Source organism: Erinaceus europaeus, chromosome 11 (genome assembly GCF_950295315.1).
Source record: "Erinaceus europaeus chromosome 11, mEriEur2.1, whole genome shotgun sequence".
NCBI lineage: Eukaryota > Metazoa > Chordata > Mammalia > Eulipotyphla > Erinaceidae > Erinaceus > Erinaceus europaeus.
The window spans coordinates 37,710,585-37,726,815 of NC_080172.1; the positions used below are offsets into that span (position 1 = coordinate 37,710,585).

The 16,231-nt window shown below is 38.1% G+C and overlaps 1 protein-coding gene across 1 annotated transcript in view; it reads left to right on the forward strand.

Annotated features, from left to right (window-relative positions):
- The window catches only part of DCP2 (decapping mRNA 2), a 45,391-nt gene that overhangs the window by 23,557 nt on the left and 5,603 nt on the right, over positions 1–16,231 (forward strand). The window contains exons 5-10 of the mRNA XM_007536048.3: positions 1,018–1,170; positions 2,264–2,376; positions 2,472–2,579; positions 6,274–6,409; positions 9,612–9,722; positions 15,873–15,924. Coding sequence (XP_007536110.1) covers positions 1,018–1,170; positions 2,264–2,376; positions 2,472–2,579; positions 6,274–6,409; positions 9,612–9,722; positions 15,873–15,924 — 673 coding nt within the window. The remainder of the gene's footprint in view (positions 1–1,017; positions 1,171–2,263; positions 2,377–2,471; positions 2,580–6,273; positions 6,410–9,611; positions 9,723–15,872; positions 15,925–16,231) is intronic.

Here is a 16,231-nt window from a genome sequence, read left to right on the forward strand (position 1 = left end):
AACTCCAGCATGAAAGAACCATAGTTGTATCTAGTCACAGAGTTCAAACCCTACTTTGAGTTTGGAAATGAGGTTTAGAAGGCTGTTAGTAGCATAATGCAAGAAAAAGGAAAAAAAAAGGTAGTAATGCTTTTTTTAAAAAAACTTTATTTTATTTATTTGTTAGAGAACTCAAGAAGTAAGAGGGGGAGAGAGAAAGACCCCTGCAGGTGGGAACTAGGGGCATGAATCTTGTGTCTAACCAGGTATGCTACTGCCCTACCTCACCTATTGGGATTTTAATGGAAGCATTATTAGGTAGACATTATGATTAGATCATTAACTATTGGTGATTAAGTTCAATCTCCAGCCCCTCTCCCTTCCCCAGAGATAAGGAGGCTGGAAGGGGGAAAGGTTCTGCCTTGGGGGCTAGCGAAATAGCTAATTTGGATAGTGTGCTGCTTTGTCATGTGTCCTTACTGAACTGAGGGAACTTTGGTGCTATGACCTGACCCACTACTCCCCTTCTCTGCCTCTTATTAAAAATAAAAGCCAGGGACCAGTTGGTAGTGCATCTGGTAGAGTACACATGCTACAATATGCAAGTATGTAAATTTAAGCCCCATCTCCACTCATAAAGGCAAACTTCACAAGTAGTCTCTCTCCTTCTCTGACTCTCTTCCCTCTTAACTTCATTACATAATGAAAGACACCTTTGTCTCATCATTTAGAAAATTTCAAGGGTTTTTGAAGCTTTATACCAGAATTATGAACAAAGATGAAATACTAAATTATTTTAAGTCTCAGTGTCACATATTTTCCTTTATACAGTAGGTGAGACTTGGATTAAGGTATGTAGCAGTAAAGTTCATATGTTGGATCTTGAAATATCTTAGCTCATGCTTTCATGTCTTTAATTACCTGTTACTTAGATATCTTTGAATTTTTGCCTTTGAGATCCTGTTTTTCTTAAAGTGGGTGGGGTTCGGGCTCTTAACAAAAGTAATTGAAAATCACCACTAAATTCGTTACTTCTAGGTCTTTGAAGAAACTGGATTTGATATCAAAGATTATATTTGTAAGGATGATTACATTGAACTTCGAATCAATGACCAGCTTGCTCGTTTGTACATCATTCCAGGAATTCCAAAAGATACAAAATTTAACCCAAAAACCAGAAGAGAAATTCGGGTAGGTAACAAATTGAAAGTATTTTCTTTCTTTTTTAAAATTTTTTATTTATAAAAAGGAAACTGACAAAACCATAGGATAAGAGGGGTACAGCTTCACATAGTTCCCACCACCAGACCTCTGTATATTATCCTCTCCACTAATAGCTTTCCTATTCTTTAACCCTCTGGGAGTGTGGATCCAAGGTCATTGTGGGATGCAGAAGGTTGAAGGTCTGGCTTCTGTAATTGCTTCCCCACTGAACGTGGGCGTTGACAGGTGGATCCATACTCCATCCTGTGTCTCTCTTTTCCTAGTGGGGAAGGGCTGTGGGGAAGCGGAGCTTCAAGTCACATTGGTGGGGTTGTCTGTCCAGGGAAGTCTGGTCGTATCCTGCTAGCATCTGGAACCTGGTGGCTGAAAAGAGAGTTAATATACAAAGTCAAACAAATTGTTGAAAAGTCATGGACCTAAAGGCTGGAGTAGTGCAGATGAAGTGTTGGGGGGGTCCTCCATTTTGTAGATAGTGAGTAGGCATATTTTAGTTATATTTCAAAGGGCTTGTAGCTAGCTATACTAGTGTTTTTTTTTTTTTTTTTTTTTTTGCCTGAGCTTGAAATCTGATATGCAGGTTGATCCAAGTTATTGTCTGGGGAGATGATGTCATGGCTGGGAAAAGGACCAGAAAGCTGGATCAGGGAAGAGAGTAGTTCCCTAAATGGGAAAGGGGTATAAATATTGTTGACTAAACCCCATCAATTTGATGTGGTCATAATTAGCTTAGAAGCCTGTATGACCTCTACATCCCTCTAGATCTGAGCTCACATTCTGTGGTCATGAGTAGGAACATTCCATGCTGCCCCAGAATCAACCCATCTTCCTCAGGTGTAGCATAGAGTATGTCCCATCCTTCCTTCGGAGGATGGAACATTCTCTACCATTGTTGATCCAAGTTGAGGGCAAGGTCCTATGGGGGCCCACAAAGGGGTCTATTTTGTTGTTCCTGAAAGTATTTTCATATTGTTGAATAGTATGCTAATTGAGTGAAGTGTGAAACTGCTTTTAGAAACATCTTGATAATAATTAACTGAATGATTTTCTTCTTGTGTTGTAGAATATTGAGTGGTTCTCCATTGAGAAATTGCCCTGCCATAGAAATGATATGACCCCAAAGTCTAAACTTGGTTTGGCACCTAACAAATTTTTTATGGCCATCCCCTTTATCAGGTATGCTCATATTACTTGAAATTAATCTTTATGGTTCTGATAGTCACCTTGTTTTGTATAGCTATATTTTCTGGATTTGTTTTATGTTTCCATAGACCTTTAAAGGACTGGCTTTCTCGAAGATTTGGAGATTCTTCAGACAGTGACAATGGATTTTCTTCAACTGGTAGCACTCCAGCTAAGCCTACTGTGGAAAAATTGAGGTAAAATTATATATATAAATAATAGTGTTTTACAAGATTTATTACAGGAGTATAATTCAGCATCACACCTGCCATGAAAGTTATATGCCCTTCCTCCCCATAAGTGTCTGACTGTCTGATCTGATAGTTTTTTGTTGTAGTTGTATTTTACTTTGTATTTCAAACTTACAAAGTTTGAAGACATGTTGAATTCTTTGGTTAATGGTTTTATGGATAAGGAAGTATTTTGTTTTTAAAAGGATTTTTGATGAAATGCAAAGGTTAATTGGAATTGGAAAGGAGCTCCAGGCACATTTTGCAATAAGAGGATGCTTTTTTTAAAAAAAAAAAAAAAGCATGAGGATGCTTTAAAAAAAAAATTCCCTTTTGTTGCCCTTGTTGTTTTTATTATTGTTGTTGTAGCTGTTGTTGATGTCGTTGTTGTTGGATAGGACAGAGAGAAATGGAGAGAGATGGGGAAGACAGAGGGGGAGAGAAAGATAGGCACCTGCAGACCTGCTTCGCTGCTTGTGAAGCGACTCCCCTGCAGGTGGGGAGCCAGGGACTTGAACCGGGATCCTTATGGCAGTTCTTGCACTTTGTGCCACATCCACTTCACCCGCTGCGCTACCGCCCAACTCCCGAAGATGCCTTTTTTAAAAAAAGGTAGTTAAATAGAAAAAGAGGTAAAGAGAGAAAAAAAATTGTATTTTATACTATTGCTTCTTATATCCTGTCTGGAGATAATTGCGTTTCTTAAGATGGTTGAATAATAGGTATATTGATGTCTGTTATAGTATAGGGATGATGAGGACTGCTGACTGGTTACTCATTTAGAAAGACAGAATGGTTAAGGATCTTGGTTCAAGCCCCCAGATCCCCACCTGCAGGGGAGTCGCTTCACAGGCGATGAAGCAGGTCTGCAGGTATCTCTCTTTCTCTCCCCCTCTCTGTCCTTCCCTCTTCTCTCAATTTCTCTCTGTTCTATACAACAACAACGACATCAGTAATAACTACAATAAAACAACAAGGGCAACAAAAGGGAATAAATAAATAAATAAATATTAAAAATTAAAAAAAAAAGAATGGTCAGACTTGGGCTTGTTCTTCTTTTCCTAGTATACATAGTCTATTAGTGATTACTGTATGGATATAAACCGTAAAGCATGTTAGCTTGCTTAACTGTATCCAAGTCACATTTACAAAGTAGGCTAAGTAATTTTTTAAAATAAGCATGTGTTTGTTGTCAACTTCCTATAGCTTTGCCTGTGTTCGGTTGACAGAAGATTGCTTTTTTACATTTTCTTATTTGATTGTTCAGTTTTTATCCTAGAGCTTCAAAAATTAAACAGTAGGAATAAACTTTATCTACATTCAGTCTTTTAAAAATTCTGCGGGATATTTCATTTTAGTCAGTTTTTTCCCCTTTTGTTCCCCTGTTGTTTATCGTTATTATTATTGTTGTTGTTATTGCTGTCGTTGTTGGATAGGATAGAGAAATCGAGAGAGGATGGGAAGACAGAGAGGGGAGAGAAAGATACAGAGGGGAAAGACACCTGCAGACCTGCTTCACCTCCTATGAAGTGAACCCCTTGCAGGTGGGGAGCCGGGGGCTCGAACTGGGATCCTTATGCTGCACCTTGCACTTTGTGCCACCTGCACTTAACCCACTGCTCCACCACTCAGCTCCCCATTTTAGTCAGATTTATGATGATATAAGATGTAACTAGGTAGTCGGGCTGTAGCACAGCGGGTTGAGTGCATGTAGCACAAAGCGCAAGGACCTGTGTAAGGATCCCGGTTCGCACCCTTGGCTTCCCACCTGTAGGGGAGTCGCTTCACAAGCAGAGAAGCAGTATTTAGAAAAATTGAGTGTTCATATTTTGATGGTTACCATGATTGTGCATGATGTGATCCCCACGTCTTTAATTCTGGAGTTTGTTGTCCTGTAGAGTGAAGAGGAATAATTAGATAATAAAATAGCTTCCCTAACCAAATTTCAGAATTCTTATGGAGAGTGGTGTGTGTTTTAAATATATACACCAGTGTATATGGTGATAAAGGGTAAGCTGAATTTGTCTAAAGAAAAGGCAAAGGAAGGGACTGGTCAGTATTGCACCAGCAAAACCTATTGGGGGATTAGAATGATGTTGGCCTCAGAGAAACTGTTTGGGAGAGTTCTTCCTGCTTCCTTGGTTTTGCAAGAGTAAGAGGCAAAGGAAGAGATAGAGGAGACAACTATAGACATACTTCACTATTGTGAAGTGTTCCCCTGCAGGTGGGGAGTGGGTGCTTGAACCTGGACCCCTGCTCATAATAGTTATACTCAGCTGGGTGCACCACCATTCAGCCAGGTAATTTTTTAATTTCTTCAGAGCCCAGGTGTTATTCAGAAGCTTATTGTTTAAACTCCCTCCACCTCGGGAATCTTTCGCTTTGGTGAAGTCTCAGTTTCACTTTAAAAAAAAAAAAGTGTATATATATATATATGGGAATATATATATATATATATATATATATATATGGGAATATATATATATATATATATATATATATATATATATATATACACATTCCCTTGTTTAACATGGTTGTGGTTAATATTGTTATTGTTATTGATGTCATTGTTGTTTTATAGGACAGAGAGAAATGGAGAGAGGAGGGGAAGACGGGGAAAAAGACACCTTCAGACCTGCTTCACTGCCTGTGAAGTGACTCCCCTGCAGGTGGGGAGCTGGGAGCTTGAACCAGGATCCTTAAGCTGGTCCTTGTGCTTTTGGCCACGTGTGCTTAACCTGCTGCACCACTGCTCGACTCCCCTAGCATTACGTTTTTTAATATATATTTATTTATATATTCCCTTTTGTTGCCCTTGTTATTTTATTGTTGTAGTTATTATTGATGTTGTTGTTGGATAGGACAGAGAGAAATGGAGAGAGGAGGGGAAGACAGAGGGGGAGAGAAAGATAGATAGATACCTGCAGACCTGCTTCACAACTTATGAAGTGACTTCCTGCAGATGGGGAGCCGGGGACTCGAACCCAGATCCTTATGCCAGTCCTTGTACTTTGTGCCACGTGTGATTAACCCGCTGCGCTACTGCCGACTCCCCTAGTATTACTTTTTTTTAGTATTTATATATTTATTCCCTTTTGTTGCCCTTATTGTTTTATTGTTGTAGTTATTATTGTCGTTGATGATGTCATCCTTGTTGGACAGGACAGAGAGAAATGAAGAGAGGGGGAGAGAAAGATAGACAACTGCAGACCTGCTTCACCACTTGTGAAGTGAGTTCCCTGCAGGTGTGGAGCTGGGGGCTCGAACCGGTGTCCTTGCGCTTTGTGCCACCTGCGCTTAACTTGCTATGCTATTGTCGGACTCCCTCACTTTTAGTTTTCCATTTTTTTTCTCTTAAATTCTACCCATAAGTGAGATCATCTGGCATTTGTCCTTCCCCTTTTGATTTATCTCAGCACGATTTGTTCAAATTCCAAGATGAGGCAAAGGAGATGACTTCATTTTTAATAGCTGAGTAATGTTTCTATTGTGTAGATACCACAACTTTCTTAGCCACTCATTTACAAATAAGAATCTTGTGAAACTTAGATTCATGGTGGGGAGATAACAAATATGAAAATAAAATCTGTAATATTATTAAGCATAAAAAGTGAAAACCTGTTTTAATCTGATTTTTATTTTTTAAATCTTTGTATAGTCGAACCAAATTTCGCCACTGTCAGCAATTATTTCCTGAAGGTTCTCCTGGTGACCAGTGGGTAAAGCACAAGCAGCCACTTCAGCAAAAGCCATATAATAATCATTCAGAGATGTTTGACCTTTTTAAAGCAAAGGTGAGTGATGCACATTTACAAGTCTTCAGAGTGCTATATTTTTTTGACTTTGAAAGCATCTAAATGGAAGGATTTTAAGCTAACAATTGTATGAGATGTAAATCAGCGCTTCCGAGTTCTAAACTTGTGATTTGAAAGTCTGAAACTCCTTAACCTTTATAGCTTTGGTGTAAATTCAGTCTAGTAAGTTCAGTAATAAAATTTACTATCTGACTTAGTATACTACCTGTGAAAGATTAACTGTTGTGTTGTGTTCTGGTATAAAAATAATAACAGGGGGCTGGGTAGTAGTGCACTGGGATAAGCGCTCGGGTAGCAAAGCACAAGGACCGGAAGGATCCCAGTTCAAAAACACCCCCGCACACACACCTGCTGGGGAGTTGTTTCACAAGTGTGAAGCAGGTGTCTATCTTTCTCTCAATTTCTTCCCATCCCCTCTTGAGTTCTCTCTGTCCTGTCCAACAATAACAACCACAACAAGGACAACAAAATGGGGAAGAATAGTATCCAGGAGGATGGATTCATAGTGCTGGCACTGAGCCCCAGTGATAACCATGGAGGCAAAAAAAGAAAAAAAAAAAGTGGCATGCATGTGTATCTTTTTTTTCCCTGTGTTTCATTCTTTTTTTTTTTTTTAAAGAATTTATTCATGAGAAATGATAGGAGAGAGAGAGAGAGAAAGAAACCGACATCACTCTGGTACATGTGCGTCCGGAAATTGAACTCAGGACCTCATGCTTGAGAGTCTAAAGCCTTATACACTGCACCACCTTCTGGACCACTTTTATTCTTTTTAAAGAATAGAAAGGGTGGGTCGGGGTAAACAGCATAATGGTTATGCAAAGAGACTCTCATGCTTGAGGCTCTGAAGTCACAGGTTCAATGCCCCGCACCACAGTAAACCAGAGCTGAGCATTGCTCTGTTGTTTCTCTGAAATCTGATATCAAAATAAAAAAAAAAAAAAAAGAATAGAAAGGGAAGGGGCCAGGCATTGACGAACCTGGTTAAGCACACATAGTACTAAGTGCAAGGACATACGTAAGGATTCGGGTTCAAGGCCCCCCACCCTGTGTCCCCCTGCTGGGTGGAGTGGAGGGCGCTTCACAAGTAGCGAAGCTTGTCTGCTGGTGTCTTTCTCTGTCTCTCTCTCTTTCTCTGTGTCCCCCCTCTCCCACTGCCCCCTCAATTTTTGTGTTGTAATCAATTAAAAAAGGGGGGGGGGGCTTCCAGGAGCAGTGGATTTGTTGTGCCAGCACTGAACGCCAGCAATAACCCTGGAGGCGAACAAAAGAATAGAAAGGGAATAATCCTGAATGGTATCACCCACACATATATGAAATCAAAATAAAAATACACATTTGAAGGGATTTCTGCACCTCTGTGATCATTGGTGCATTATCATAACAGCCAAAATATAGAATCAACTTACAGATAATTGCATAAGGCAAGCATGATACAGTTACTCAGTGGAATTCTTAACCATGTTAATGATGAGATAATGTCATTCAGGGCAAAGTGAATGTAACTAGAGGTAGAGCTCAGGACTCACATTCTTATAGCTTGATTCTGGCAACACATATGCCGGAGTGAAACATGCTATGGTCTCCATTAGAAATAATTGAATCTAAAGGGGTGGGACAGGAGATAGCACAGTGGTGTAGTAGAGTACTTCCTGTGCTCCACACACTGGGTTCACGCCCTGGTCCACATGGGAGCACCATGGAAAGAACCCAAAGTGAAGCTCATGGATAGTATCATGTTGCTATGTTCTTTCTCTTGTTGAGCTCTTCCAGCTAAATCTCTTTACAAGGATTAACTCTGAACAGATGATGTAAAAGAAGCTATTCAGCACAAAGTCCTCGATTCATTCATCTGTGCAGCATAAAGAATAAAATCAGTGCTTGATTGAATGTGTTTTATTTTTTAATTTTTGTATTAGTGATTTAATAATGATTTACAAAAATATAAGATAACGGGTATAATTCCTCACCTTTCCCACCATCAGAGTTCTGTGTTCCCATTCCCTCCATTGGAAACTGCATTAGTTTTTCACAAGATCACAGATGTGAGTTGAGTGTTATTTTTAATGTGTTTTATTCTTAATGGACCTTTTGGTTGTTTCCAATGTGGGGATTTTACAAATAATATTGTGAATGTGTCAGCACATTCAGTATGTTATAAGAGACATTGAGGGTGGGCACCGAGCCCTAGCGACTGGAGGGCAAAAAAAGAAAAAAAGTTACATTGTACTACAAAATAAATAAATGCCAGGAAGAGCAAAATGAACTTGAGTTTTGTGCAGTAATGTGAGTTTTTGAGAACTGTGTTCTCAAGTGTCTTGTATGTTATTTCCAAGCTATTTTGACAACTGCTTTTTTTTTTTTTTCTTCTGTAGGTAGGTGAGTTATAAGTCTCTATATATATTTGTTTATTTTTTATTTTAACCAGAGCACTGCTCAGATCTGTCTTATGGTGGTGAGAGGAATTGAAGCTAGAACTTTGGGACCTCAGGCATGAAAGTCTTTTTGCATAACCAGTATGCCTTCTCTGCTCTATATGTTTCTGAATGATAAAACTATGCTATTCATACTTTTAAAACTAATCCTGCTAAGTAGTTGCCTTTGCAAGATCTCTAAGGTATTTCCAGTTAAAACTTTGTGTGTGTGATTAAATTGACAAGTTAAAGACGTTTACTAGCAAGACATCAACACTGCACGAATTTCAAGTGAATTTTAAAATGAGAGTTAACTACACTTACTGGTTATTTTCTGCTCTAATACCTATGGCTAGTGTGTCCCAGTATTTCTTCACAGAGAGAGATTTGCTTCTGCAGTCCATAAGATTTCCAGACTTATGCTCCCCCTTTGAAGCATTATTTTAAATTTTATTCTTTTCTTCTTTTCTCCTTTATTTTCTTCCCCTCTTCTTTTCTCCTTTATTTTCTCTTATTATTCTTATAGGGAAAATTTATAAAAGAAATCAAGGTAAGAGATATGGAGAGATTGCTAGGAACCATTTCTTATAGGAGATAATGATGCATTCCTATAAGAGAATATATTGATATGGTACTAGTTTTAGAGAGGTTTTTAGGATTGTAGCTAAACTGATTTAACTAATTAAGCATATTCATGGGGTTATACTCTTACCCTATTACATTATCCTGTAGATTTACATTTTATTTCTTCTTAATGGAAAAAACAGAATCAGAGTATGAAGGGAAACGGCAGAAAACAGTACCAGGACTCACCTAATCAAAAGAAAAGAACAAATGGGGTCCACAGCCAGCCAACCAAGCAGCAGAATTCCTTGATGGTAAGAGTTATAGCTCCTTGTTACGAAGGCAGTTCACACTTTTTTTAGAATTGGGGCAGGGACATTGTCAAGGCACATTCATGTCACTTGTCTAGTTCTTACTTTAATTGATATATTAATACAGTTTTTATGGAGTAGAAATACCTGTTACCCATGTACTGAAAATGACATTGGCTATTTTTAATTATAGCTTTGTAGCATTGAATTAATTACATATTCTTTGCTTTTCTATGGGGGTATTTTATTATTATTCTTTTGGTTTTTTTTCTTTCTTTTGCTTATTGGTAAGTTGATTGGTACAATAGATTGAGTCCAGGACTTTGTACACACATACATGGGAAGCTTTCATTCAAACACTGAATTATATCCATGGCCCTTAAATGTATTTGAATACTATGAAAACAATTTGTTGGCAACTTTGGTTTTGAGAGCAAATTCCTTAGGCAGGGAGCAGGGGGCTCAAACTGGGATCTTGTGTGGGTCATTGTACTTCATACCATGTGTAATTAACTCAATGGCCACTGGACTGGCCCCCTGCATGTTGAATTTTCTTATATAGCTTCATCAATTTTTCTTTCTTTAACCATGGGTGGTAATAGTAATTAAATGCTTTTAGCAAAAGTTATTTTATTTGCCTTTCCTAGGTGCTGTTTCCCTAATGTGGAGTATATTGATTCTACTAGCAAATAAATGTTCATGGTTACTTTACTTTTAGCTATTTGCCCTTTATTAAATATTGTTATACTTTTTTCTTGAAGTTATTAATAAGAACAATGATGATCTCTAATAGATGACCAAAAAGAGTAGGAAAAAATTGGTGGTCAAAAACTGCTATTATGTGAGCACCCAGCACATTAAAGCAGATTTTAAAAAATGATTTATTTTACTTACTCGGGGGAGTGTTCACATAAGGTGGGGAGGCAGAGAGATAAGTGAGAGTACTACTTTGGTATGTACAGTGCAGGGATCAGGCTGGAAGTTTCAAGTATAAAAGTCTGATTCTCTGCCATTTGAGCTATTTTCGTAGCCATTAAAAAAAAGTGAAGATGGTTGGGAGAATGTAATTCACCTGGTAGAATGTATGTCTTAATAGATGATCAAAAATCTTCTAATTTAATTGACTAGCTGCTGCCAAAAACAGAACAGGTGCTGTTAAATTGATAACATTGTAAAATGTTAATTCTCCTCAAAGTTAAGCACATGCACACAGAGCCTTATTTTATTTTTTTAATTTTGCTTTCTGGCTATTGGTGATGCCAGAGATTATACTTTGGGCCTTATGCATGCAAGTTCAGTTGACAACCACTGTAATATGTTCCTGACTTCTCAAAAGTAACATGTAAATTGAATTCTAAACCAATCAAAATCTTTTTGATTTTTTTAAGGACTTTTGCAAGTGACTCATTTATCTAGAAGAACTTTAAATTTATTATCATTTTTATTTTTTTCTTGGTACCAAGACTTTGCCAACACAAATTCACTTCTAGTGGATTCTTTTTTTTTTTTTTTTAGCTTTTATTTTTACTGTAGTACTCCTTCATGAAGTTTTCTTGTATAGTGTTCCCCTGTGGTGCTGGAAACTCAAACTCAGGTCCTTGCACATATTATAGTGTGCACTATATTGACTGAGCTATTTCCTGGCTCCTGGATAATTTTTTAAAAATATTTATTTATTCCCTTTTGTTGCCCTTGTTTTATTGTTGTAGTTATTGATGTTGTTGAATAGGACAGAGAGAAATGGAGAGGAGGGAAAGACGGGGAGAGAAAGATAGATACCTACAGACCTGCTTCACCGCTTGTGAAGCGACTCCCCTGCAGGTGGGGAACTGGGGGCATGAACCAGGATCCTTAAAGCAGTTCCTTGCGCTTCGTGCCACATGTGTGTAACCCGCTGCACTACTGCCCAACTCCACAATTTTTTCTTTTTAACCAGAGCACAGCACTGCTCAGCTTTGGCTTATATTGGTTCAGGGGGTTGAACCTGAGACCTCTTGAGTCTCGAGAATGAAAGAAAATCTTTTTGCATAATCATGCTATCTATTTAGAGACCTTGGAAGAACTTTTAATGTATTAAAAAATATAGTTAAAGAATAAGTTTATGGATAGCTTATAAGGGGAGAAATAAAAGATTGGTAAGTAGAAAATTGTAGTGAAATAAATTTAAAACAGGATACCACAATTTTCTTATTTTTTATTTGATAGGACAAAGTAATTGAGAGGGGAGGGGAAGTTAGGGAGAAAGGTGGACACCCGCAGACCTGCTTCACAGCCCTGCTGCAGGTGGGGAGTGGGGGCTCGAATGTGAGTCCTTCTACATAGTACTATGTGCGCAGGATACCACAACTTTAACATATTGAATCCTTTAGATGTCTCAAGAGAAGAGTAGGGAGTCAGGCAGTAGCGCAGCGGCTTAAGTGCAAGTGGCGCAAAGTGCAAGAACCGGCCTAAGGATCACAGTTCGAGCCCCGGCTCCCTGCCTGCAAGGGGGTTGCTTCACAGGTGTTGAAGCAGGTCTCTAGGTGTCTATCTTTCTCTCCCTCTCTGTCTTACTTTCCTCTTTCCATTTCTCTCTGTCCTATCCAACAATGACTACATCAATAACAATAACTATAACAACAATGAAAAACAAGGGCAACAAAAGGGGAAAATAAGTATTAAAAAAAAATTTTAAAAAAAGAGTAAAGTTTGAAAATGTTTTTCTCTGTTTAATTACCTAAAGGGGAATGTATTCAGTAGCCACCTATTATTTTTTTAAATATTTTATTTGATTTTTTATTTTAATCAGAGAAAAAAGAGAAAGATACAGAGGGAGATACATACTAAAGCACCACTCACTCTTTGTATATTAAAACATGCAGACAATCTAAAATTCACAGAATATAATATTAAATGTAATTTTGTAATTTTTATAATAGAATTTCACAGTCATTAAAAATGATACTATAGGGGGTCGGGTGGTGGCGCAGTGGGTTAAGCGCATGTGGCGCAAAGCACAGGGACCGGCGTAAGGATCCCGGTTTGAGCCCCCGGCTCCCCACCTGCAGGGGAGTCGCTTCACAGGTGGTGAAGCAGGTCTGCAGGTGTCTATCTTTCTCTCCCCTTCTCTGTCTTCCCCTCCTCTCTCCATAATAACCACAACGAAGCTACAACAAGGGCAACGAAAGGGCCTCCAGGAGCGGTGGATTCATGGTGCAGGCACTGAGCCCAGCAATAACCCTGGAGGAGGGGAAAAAAATGATACTATAAACTTTTATTTATGGAAGGAGTCTGTTAGTATAATACCTTTAGCGGGTCAGAAGGTGGCACAGTGACTAACTAGAGCTTTGGACTTGTTAGTCTGAGCTTCTATGTTAGATCCCTGTCATAGGTTCCAGAATGATGTTTTGTTCTGTTTTTTTTTTCCTCCCTCTCTCATAAATAATCTTTCTAAAAGTAGGTTATGGTAGTTGGGCGGTAGCACAGCGAGTTAAGTGCAGGCAGTGCAAAGCACAAGGACTGGCGTAAGGATCCTGATTCAAGCCCCCGGCACCCTACCTGCAGGGGAGTTGCTTCACAGGCGGTGAAGCAGGTCTGTAGATGTCTGTCTTTCTCTCCCCTTCTTTATCTTCCCCTCTTCTCTCCATTTCTCTCTGTCCTATCCAACAACGACATCAATAACAACAACAATAATAACCGCAACAACGATAAAACAAGGACAACAAAAGGGAATAAGTAAATATTTTTTAAAGTAGGTTATATGAAAGAATTACTTCAAATCTATTTGAATACCTATTATTAAAAACTTAAGAGAGACATGCCATACATCAGACAAGAGTTTAATAACCAACATATACAAAGAGCTTGCCAAACTCAACAAGAAGACAACAAATAACCCCATCCAAAAATGGGGGGAGGACATGGACAGAATATTCACCACAGAAGAGATCCAGAAGGCTGAGAAACACATGAAAAAATGCTCCAAGTCTCTGATTGTCAGAGAAATGCAAATAAAGACAACAGTGAGATACCACTTCACTCCTGTGAGAATGTCATACATCAGAAAAGGTAGCAGCAACAAATGCTGGAGAGGTTGTGGGGTCAAAGGAACCCTTCTGCATTGCTGGTGGGAATGTAAATTGGTCCAACCTCTGTGGAGAAGTCTGGAGAACTCTCAGAAGGCTAGAAATGGACCTGCTATGATCCTGCAATTCCTCTCCTGGGGATATATCCTAAAGAGCCCAACATATATATATCCTAAAGAACCCAACCTATCCATCCAAAAAGATCTGTGTACACATATGTTCTTGGCAGCACAATTTGTAATAGCCAAAACCTGGAAGCAACCCAGGTGTCCAACAACAGATGAGTGGCTGAGCAAGTTGTGGTATATATACACAATGGATACTACTCAGCTGTAAAAAATGGTGACTTTACTGTTTTCAGGTGATCTTGGATGGAGCTTGAAAAATTCATGTTAAGTGAAATAAGTCAGAAAAAGGATGAATATGGGATGATCTCATTCTCAAGCAGAAGTTGAAAAACAAGATCAGAAAAGAAAACACAAGTAGAACTTGAACTGGAATTGGCGTATCACACCAAAGTAAAAGACTCTGGGAGTGGGTGGGTGGAGAGAATACAGGTCCAAGAAGGATGACAGAGGACCTGGTGGGGTTGTATTGTTATATGGGAAACTGGGGCATGTTATGCATGTACAAACTATTGTATTTACTGTTGAATGTAAAACATTAATTCCCCAATAAAGAAATTAAAAAATAAAAAATAAATAACTTAAGAGATAACAGCTCTTGTAAAAATGTCGATAGAGGGATTGGGCAGTAGCACAGGAGGTTAAACACACATGGCACGAAGCACAAGGACCAGCTTAGGGATCCCGGTTTGAGCCCCCAGTGAAGCACATCTTCTCTCTCCTGCCCTGTCTCTCCTCTCAGTTTCTCTCTGTCCTATCCCAACAACATCAGTAACAACAACAATAATAATAACCATAACAATAAAACTATAAGGGCAACAAAAGGGGAAAAAATAGCCTCCTGGAGCAGTGGATTTTTGGGCTGGCACTAAGCCCCAGTAATAACCCTGGAGGCAAAAAACAAAAAATGTGGAGAGAAAAAGAACCCCACATACACTTGGTGGGATGTAAATAAAAGTTATTGTGAAAAACATGGTGATTCCTTTAAAAAAAATTTAAAAAATAATAGAATTACCATATAGTTCAGTGATTCTGTTTCTGGGTCTTTATATTGAAGAAATAAGAACACTGGTATATACCACCTCCATGATAGCTAAGACATTGAAGTAACCGAAGTATTCATTAAAGGATGAACAAAAAAAGAAAATGTGTCTTACACACATAGGAAGCTGAGTATTATTTAGCCATTAAAAGGAATAAAATAATATTTGTGACAAAATGGATGGGCCTTGAAGGTATTATCTGAGTAAAGGAAGTCAGACAAACTCCAGATGATTTCACTTAAGTGTGGATTCAGAAAAATGAGCACCTGGATAGAGAGGACAGATTGGTTGTCAGAATTGGGTGATGGGATGAATACAGAGTGAAAGGGTGGGGCCAGTGGTACAAACTTAGCAATAAATAAGTCATGGGGATGTAATGTGCAGGATGGTAACTATACTTAATAATGCTGTAAAATTGCAGGTTCAAAGAATAGTATGGCTGATCACAGAATTTTATTAAAGATGTTGACTACACTATTTGTGTTTACAAATATTACATCATTTCATTACATAAAGTCAACTATATCTCAATATAGAATAGTTACTGTGTATCAAGTAGATTTGTCTTCATAGAAATAAGCCTGGAAAGAAACAAAAGAATGTTAACAGTTCATCTCTTGGTTGAGAAATTTAATGAATAATTTTCTTTTTGCTGGCGTTTCTATAATGTACATGTAATGAAAGCTTTAAAAAGTATAAGCAAAAATAAATGAAAATAGATTGGGAGATAGTACAACAGTATTGTTCAAGACTTAATGTAATTGGTCATGCATTTGATTCCTGGCATTACCAAGAGGCAACTGAGTGATGTTCTGGTAACAGAATAAAAAATGGAGTAGTTTTCTTTCTATGAAATTTGAATAAGTATCCCTATTCATAATTAGTGGAATAACTAGAGATGGTATTTTGTTTTTAAAATAGAAATGTGAAAAAAAACTTCATCCACGAAAACTTCAGGATAACTTTGAAACAGGCAAGTCATTTTCTTTTTTAAAATTTCTGTTTTGTGAGATTTGGTGTGGTTTTAGCTTAATTTTTGATTTTTAAAGGAGTGAAGTAATATGAAGAATTGCCTTTATGCTATAGAAGTAGTTCCTTTATTTTCTAAGTATGAAGCTGGTGTAAGTGAATTTATGTAAATGATCCAGATAAATTTATTCTTTTCTTGGTGATGGTGTTGGTGGTATTTTGTACCATGAAGGAATTAGTCTAAATAAATACATAGTAGCTCAAGGGTTGCTGTAGATGGAGGAGATAGAACTTAGTATTACAAAGGTGAA